This window comes from Chelmon rostratus, chromosome 24 (genome assembly GCF_017976325.1).
Source record: "Chelmon rostratus isolate fCheRos1 chromosome 24, fCheRos1.pri, whole genome shotgun sequence".
Lineage (NCBI taxonomy): Eukaryota > Metazoa > Chordata > Actinopteri > Chaetodontiformes > Chaetodontidae > Chelmon > Chelmon rostratus.
This window is the reverse complement of record NC_055681.1, coordinates 13,135,613-13,144,250: the sequence shown is the minus strand read 5'-3', so window position 1 is coordinate 13,144,250 and position 8,638 is coordinate 13,135,613. Positions and strand designations below refer to the sequence as shown.

At 44.4% G+C, this 8,638-nt stretch overlaps 1 protein-coding gene across 1 annotated transcript; it reads left to right on the top strand.

Moving 5' to 3' along the window:
- Window positions 1-387: 387 nt before the first annotated feature.
- pln (phospholamban) lies at window positions 388-8,638 on the top strand. The gene is made up of 2 exons (XM_041966324.1): window positions 388-456; window positions 5,884-8,638. Exon 2 carries the CDS (start codon window positions 6,095-6,097, stop codon window positions 6,254-6,256), a length of 162 nt encoding a protein of 53 aa, XP_041822258.1. The 5' UTR covers window positions 388-456; window positions 5,884-6,094; the 3' UTR covers window positions 6,257-8,638.

Below are 8,638 nucleotides of genomic sequence, written 5' to 3'. Positions count from 1 at the left end.
GCGACGCACGGCTCTGATCCGCTGACATGATTTACAACTAATGCAAAAAAAAAATAATAATAATAAATTAACAGTTTAATGCAGAAATACAAAATCTAATGTTATTTGTGAATGGAGTGTTCACAGATTCACATCATAAACTGTCATAATGTAACCATTAACACTCTCAGTCATCGGAAAGTCGACACTTTCAAACTCCTGAAGAAAAGTAAGCGGGCGAGCTGGCAGATCCTTTCTGCTGCATGTATAATTCACCAGACCTGGTACGACCTTGGCATCCTCACTTTCCGAAAATGTTTTCTGGGATGTCCTGCCTCTCTCTCTCTCTCTCTCTCTCTCTCTCCCTCACTCTCTCTCTCTATGCCCCCCTCTCACATTGTGTTTACAGCCCTGCAGAGCGCTGCATATCTGACATTTCTCTCTCAAACTCCAACCAGCTCTGTTCTCATCTGCAAGGTAAGAACCAGCATCCTCTTCAGACACGATTTCACTCTCTGGCAGCAGATGGGGCGATAGCAGATGACGTTTATGAGAAAATGCTTGGAATTGATCATAAGACTAGAAGAGTCATTAAAATACATCCGGTATTATTACTCCCAGTGGGCTGAATGACCATAGAACAGTTTCTCAACTAGCTGCGCAGTTTGATGTGCATGTAGAGTCACAGTCTCACTCCGAGGGTGAGAGTCTGCTACGTTTTATGTTCAGATGCACTGTGTGAACCAGCGCCTCTGAAGAAAAAAGGCATTGTTCACATGCAGTGAAGACAGCAGGGTGGACAGAGGGGACGAGACTGAACCTCCCAGAGGGATAAACACTCATCTCCTCTCCTCTTTCTTCCATTACCATTCAAATCACATGCTTTCATTTCAGAGCCCTCAGGAGCCCGATCAGCTTTCGTTAAGGTTGGCCTTTAGTTTCAAACCAACACTGTCTGACTGGATGGCGAACGACATAGATATTGATGGTGAAGCTGATCAAACTGGCTAAACTGGGATCTAAACAAGGGGAAGTTGTTTTATTAGATGCATCATTCTGGATTAAATGCGTGTCTTTTCCTCCTCGTCCATCCTGGCAACAGGTGACTAGGAGGTACACAGGCCGAGAAAGTCCAAGAAACAAAAATAAAGCAAGTGCATGGTGACGTTTGGCGCCCAGTAATTGGCCCTCTATCGTCGGCTCAAACTAACACACAGTGTAATGGCAGTCCTCACCTTGTCGAACATGAGGCACGCAGGCCTGGAACGTGAATGCCTCTTCTTCGAAACCGGCAGATTATGACAACCACATCTAAATTTAGACAGATTAGCTCCACGCCGTCCTGCGGTTTCTGGAGCGAGTTCAACCGATCATCTGCACACCGATAGCTTCTAGCTGTTTCGAAAGAAATAACACAGATTCAACTACATTGAATGTTGCTGGAGCCCCACAGCTTCTATCAGCAGGTGGGGGACACTGACCGTGCCCCACTTGCAGTAATAGGTCAGCGTCCACGAACCCATGGGTCCCTCAAACCTACATTTCACTGGTCGATAGCTGTCACACTCTGCTTTTCCCCCGTCAATCATCCTCTAAGGTGACGTGACGCGAGTTGCCAAATGCACAGCAGCTATTTTCTTTACAGCTGAAGCTGTGTGTGTGTGTGTGTGTGCACATCTGTGTGTCGCCTTGTTCCCTGCTCAAAACAACAGATACTGGCGCTGACACACACTGATAAAACTCACACCTGTGGAATGACCAGGACACACACACACACACATACACACACAGAACTCTCCAAATGTTGCACAGCGTTGTGATGGAAATATTTCAGTCCTCACTTTGCATCAGTGACTTTCTCGTGTAACCACACAGCAGCTCCCCTCTGTGGGTCACATCAGAGGAGGTATTCAGCTCGTGGCAACAACAGCTGATCGTGTTGAACAACAGTTATCTGTACTTCAACAGCAGGAACGATTTAAAAATAAAACTGATGCATCACACGGTCAAACACAAACATTTGGAACAGTAAATGAAACATAAGTGAGATGATAAAATACAGAAATGAAGGTGTAATATTAAAGCCAGTGAAGTAAAACTAAGTAGTACATTTTAAATTTTACATAGTATTAGTACAAATTGTATTAAATTATACTGTTAATAGTATGCAAGTGACAAATAGATTCCATTTGAAGAAATGATCCACTACAGATACATTCATCAACCACAGTGGAGAAGTGAGATATTGATAGCTGACTGACTTGGTAAAGGTTTGAGACTGGCAGTGATAGGCTGGGACACCTGTCAGTCAAAAAATGCTTCATGTTTCCTGAATGGAGTGGCTGTGAAAAATATCACAAAGAAAAGCAAAGAAATGTGAAACTGAAAATTCCCTCAGAGCCATCTACTGGTCGTTACTGGTACTGCACCGCAGTGGACTTTGTGGCTTGAGAGGCTTTTTTTGGCACTTTTAGAGGCCTCAAGGGCTAAAACTTCACGAGAAAAAAGCAAATATTTGAGGAAAGCAGGGAAAAAATGTGTTGCAGGGTTATGCTTTCATTAAACATCCTTCCGATTTAATCAGAGGCCCCTTGGTGGTCCTGGCAACTCCACCTAAGCTTTGCATTCCGCTGGGGTGTATCCTCTGCAAGCACAGTGGCTACTTAAGCTCAGCTCTGACGGAGCGACGGCTGTGTCTGACTGGTTCCGCGGCAGGAGGGGAAAGTCGTGAGCGATGACAAAAACATGGCTTGTTGAAAAATGAGGAAAGTTGATCCTTTTTGTTGAGGCAGGAGACATGGAGTCGTAAACCTACTGTCAGCATTTCATTTTTCCACTCATCTCTCTTTTGTGGAGACGAGGATTACTCGTGCTTGTCAGAGAGAAGAACGGCAGCCCGCCTCCCACCACAAAATGACGGACAGCCGCCGCCCGGCACACAATGATGACGAGCGGAGGATGATGTGGAGCGCCAGTCAATCACGTGCTCTCAGCCACGCGGCGCTGAGCTAAAGGCCCACGTCGACGACGATCCGCGGTGGCATAGGTCAAAGCACTTGCGGGACAAAAAAGCGAAATGGGAGAAGTAAAAGATGAGGGGGGGATAAGAGGAGGGTTGGATCAGAACTCCATTTATGACGTGCGGTGCTGAGTGATTCAGGGGCCTCACAGAACGCCAGGGATTATGGGTATTTATTGTTTTATGTCCAGTATGAGCTGTTGCTAGGTGGAGGGGGGCTCAAGATGTAAAGGCCGCTATCATATGACACCCAGGAACTGAAGATTTTTGTTATTTGTTTCAGCCACCACAGCTGAAAGGGCAGGTGCAGTTCCTGTAACGGCCACTAGAACGACTGCACAGACTAAAACTGCGTTTACTGATTCTTGCAGCCACATGGACGCAGCGAAACAAGCTGAAGACACATGATATAAAGTTATGATGATGTGCTGAGGGTATGTACACATCCATTAGAGCTACATACCATTGCATTAGCATTAATTTGGAGTCAGTTTCCAGTCTCCTTTTGCCTCTGCTTTGGTCTCAACCAACTCCTAATGGAAACATGCAGCTCTTTAGCTACTAAATGCTCCACTGTGTTCACCAGCTAGCTGCTGACAGCTGTCTGGTGCTGTGTTCCAGGGGTTAATCAGAGGTTTTTCACTAAAAACAGATGAGACTGATGAAAAAACAGTCAAGCTGCAGGCCCGAAAACCAAAACAATGAGCTAAAAGAGGCTAAAAAACTGCACAAAAATTCTGTATTCAATTCAAACAAATCTAAATCTCTAAATACAGCTACATTAAGGTGAGGCACTATTTGAAAGCACAAGTGCAGAGGCTGTGGAAGTCTCTGTGATTGGAGATCAAACCCCGAAAACTTCAGATCCTTCAGTCAGGTCAGAAGTCAGAGGCCTCAGAGCACACTGACGCTTATCCTCTCAGGTGTGTGACAGTGTGTGTGTGTGTGTGTCAAGGCGTTAACTTGCGAAGAGATAATGAGTGACACAGAGGAAGATAAAAGGTGGAAGAAACAAAAGGGAAGCGCTAAAAATAGACGTGCTGAAATGTGTGTGGAAGGCATCAAATGGCTAAAGTGACTCCTGCTGTCCGTCCTGCAGCAACGTACCAGGAAACACTAAAAAATGAAAGTGAACGCATCAAAGTGCAGTTTTAATATGCACACAGGCTATCTGATGCACAGGTGACCCAAAGCTGCCCGTACTTTTAGTCTTCTAGCATGGAATATTTCTGATGTCATGAACAACGTGCACAGCTGGGGCCGCGCGAGCTTGTTAAAAATAGCAAAAAAACTTGGCTGAAGCGATGCACAAGTGGTAAGATGTTCGCCGTCCGCGGGATCGAGCCGCCAGCGCAGAAGTCACCTTGCCGCCGTGACTTTGATGTGAGGAAAGTCACAGATCAGATGACCGGAGGGATTTAGGGGAGGGTGAAGCTCTTCCATCATTACTGCTCACATGCTGCTTTCTGCTGTCGTTTCGTCATGTCTGACCGGCACCTTATGATGCTAATGTTAGCAGGCTTTTGGTCGATATTGCTACATCACTGATATGAATGAATCAGCTGACTGGAGTGTTTTAATCAATAATAGCTTAACTTTGATTGCTGATTACTTAATCGTGGATATTTAATGTTTAGCAGCTGAGGCAGCATGGATGTATTGATGTCCAACACCAACTCCCACAATTCCTAGGGAACAGGGAAGCAGGGCAGGAGGTCTGTCCACAACTGAGATCATTATAACTCGCTGAACTTTCGACTGTTTTTAAAGCGGTCTGGATGGTTAGAAAGGCCAGACATGTACAGGATACATGGTTAAATTAAAAAAATTAAAACTTTAGGTGTACATACCAAAATACCTCATATTACTTAGATAGTAACAGTAATATTTTTATAACATAATGTTTGTATATTCATATATGCTTACATGCTTGTAAACTGGCTGCCATGATGTGATTTTGTTTTTAATTTTGGAAATAAAAGACTTCATTCATTCAAAAAACACATAATTACGACAAAATTAAGGACATTTCTTGCAGGTTTCGCAATTCTGTTTAGCACGGTTGCATGTGAAGTCACAAAGTTGCCGCGTTGCAGTGCAGCAATTACATATTTTAATCCAAATCTACAGTTTTGTACAAACTGAAACTGGCCTGTATGTTTATCCAAGACAGATGAACGGTACAAATTTAGCTCTAATCTCACATAAATGCATAAAAAAATCTATGATGATTGATAAATAGGATTTTCATAATCTTACTAACATATAACTTTAAGAAAAATGTTCATCTTTTTGTTCTTCACCTGATATAAATGATTTAATTGTCATCGTACTGGAAATTGGATTTGTTCTGCACAACGCTGAAAATGTGGCCCAAGAACATAATTGGTCAGGGAACAGTTAGGGTTAGATTGACTCACCAATCAGGTGTTTGGACCTGACCTACCTACAGGTCGAGGAGGATGTGCGGATCTGTGTTTAAGGGATGTCTGCCCACAGACCCAAGCTGTGACCCATGACATTCAGAGGGCAGGCTGCTTTAAGACCTTTACATTATATGTATTAGCTCGAGTGGTAGATGTACTGAAATCATGTCTTTTCTTTTCTCTTTTCTCCTTTCTGTTACACACACCTTGTCTTTGTCATTCTGCTGTCACCACTGCCACTCGAGTCTGCTTTAACACATCATCAGACCTCAGCCGGCGCCTCTGAGCAGCTCTCTTATCATCACGCCATGCACTGCGATACTCAAAGGTCACACAGATTCTCGGGAGGGGACCTCACCCCGAGGAGGGTGCTGGGTCGCTTTGATTGCTTTCGCGTCCCAGTGAACGGTGAACGATGTCTTCAACAAACTTTTGTTGTCCCCTCTTTCTTTCTCGCAGCTTCTGGAAGACAAGAGGAGGAAGACGTCTCCGTGTTGGCTGCCCAGAACACCTGACCCGAGCTCGCCTCCAGACGACTGGTTTCACCTCCTCACGGCAGCCTGAGCAGCCTCGGCCCAGCTCCCGCTCAGCCCACGCAGGCCCGGCAGCCTGACCGAGCTCCCTCCCGTCCTCGTCCGTCCGAGCAAAATCTAACCGGCCCGCCGTCTCCATGGAGCGCGTCCAGCACATGACCAAGTCGGCCATCCGCCGAGCGTCTCAGATCGAGGTGAACCCGCAGGCCAAGCGCAACCTGCAGGAGCTGTTTGTCAACTTCACCCTCATCCTCATCTGCCTGCTCCTCATTTACATCATTGTCCTGCTGAGCAGCTGAGGGCAGCGGGGCCACGCGGAGAGAGTTTGGCGAGGCCGCGCCGCGGACGAGGGTTCGGCTGAGATATGGGCTTCACTGATACACACAGGTTAAGATTCCTGCTAGAGCAATACCATTACTCCCATATGTCAGCCTAACCCTGCTGGGAAGGATCATGGAGGAAAAATGAATCCATGTGAAAACGATCAAGGCCAAACTCTCTGAAATTGCACCTATCAGAGCTGATCGGGGATCAGCTCCCGTGGCTTTCTTTCTTAAGGGAATGATAAAAAGTGACCCAGCTTCAGCAGTTTAGACTTCACTGATATACTGTATGTATTTACATCCGCCTGCAGCTCAGTCAGACTAAAAGCCTGCTAACATTATGATGCATTTTTTTTGGGTGACCTGCACTCCCTGCAGCAGAAATGATCTTTTCCCCATTTGCATTTTTTACTTCCTCCTTTGCTGTCCACTGCCAGACACCGCAGACAGACGGTAGAAACACATGACGTAAAGTCTGTGACATCAGGTTCCCGGTGACTGCCATCCTGGCTGAGTGTGATAGGCCAAGACATCCAATCACTGAGCTTAAGCTTTTTTACATGCAATTCTGGGTTAATTTGGGTTAATTTGGAAAGTATGGTGCTGTTTGCTCCAACTCTGATTCACTGGCTTCTCCTTGCAAGGTTCATGGGAAGGCCTGTTGAAGTATTTAACCATCTGTCATGGCAAGCTGACAAATTAAAGGTGACGACAATTACAATTTAAACTGACGGCCATGACATGAACCAACAGGACTGCTGTTATCCGGGAGAGTCGTGTGTTTCTATGCTGAGGATAATAAAGGATATCATTTAAAAAAAAAAACATTCTAAAATGGGAATTCGGAAATGGGAAAACACGCAACCCTATTGAAAAAGGAGGACTCTGGCGCACCCTAGTGGATGTTTTAAAAAGACACAATGGGACAGCAAAGCATGGCACTAAAAAATGTCCACGCTCCTCTGTTTTATGGAACAAAGATTCAAGGCACACGTCCAAAGAATTCAAATCAAGTATTGAGATCTATTTTAAAAAATCGGACATAATTAGGGACTTTCATTGTTTTAGACTGACATCTAGTGGCTGTTAGGGGAACTGCCGTTTAAGATGCTTGCAGGCTAATTTCGTCTCTCAGCCATGCTGGTTGCTGAAGGCAGGGAGCAGTCATCTCCAGGTATAGCAGTGGAGCAGCACCATCTGCAACCCTGAACATCACCTTTCAAAGTCTGTCACCAGAATTTAAATTAGAATATGAAATCTAACACAAATATCCATTAAACCCTTAGCGTGTAATTTCCACCACTATGGGTCTGTCAGTCAAAACAGTAACAAAAGATGGAGTTTGATGATGTTGTGAAGCAGTGTGGGATCATGGGAGTTCCTTCTTCGCCCTCTGGAGGTGTCCTGTGGTGCTTCCTGTTTCCCAGGAAGTTATAGCACAGGTAGATATGACGCCATTGACAGGCGGCCAAATGAAACGCACCGTTATGTTGAATAAAATGACGTTTTTAGACATTTTTATGAGGTAATGTGACACATTCTGCCTGTTTGATGAACTGCTCGAGGGCGAGGGGAATTGGAAGTCGTATTCGACCCATCAGCCATCAAAGATGATTGATTTTTGAGTGAGCTGATGGAAGTCATTTGGCTGCCTGTCAGCTTACTCCCAATTCTGTAGCAGGTCTGACATTACTCTCCTACAGTCTGACTTATTCTAGCTTCACATCTATAAAAAAAATGCACTTAAAAGTTATTCAAAGCACTGTAGTCCTATAAAGTATGTGAAGTCTAGATAGAGCAGCTCACCTGCAGGTTTTTCTGATGGGCTTCATCACCATCTCAACTGTGTAACTGGGTTATTTTACTTCAGAGATCAGTTTGTCTGGAAGTGACACACACGCCACACACAACCTCTGCTATAGGCCTGACATATACATGCAGTTTATCAGTTGTGAAGAAAATGTAACTTTGCATGGTGTGAATTCACTTAATGACTTTTTCTGTTTATTCCATCAAAGTTTCTCTTTAGTCGACGCTGATATTTTTGGTTAAATGTAGCACAAGTGCCCCGATGGGGCAGTGACAGCGTAGAAAATAAAGTGTAAAGTCTGATTCCTACATCTCAAGTGCATTATAAATCATCTATTCTATACAGTAACTACAACCTTGCATCACTGTTTTTGAGAGGACAATTTTAACAACTTACCAGTCACAAATTCATACAATGTAAATGTAGAAATGACTTTAAATTTGGGATTAGAACTTGTTCTTCTGTGTATGCTTGGAAGATTATACCATGTGACTTTTAAACCATGGAACACCAAAGAAATTGCATGTCAATACAATTAAAGTGGTTTC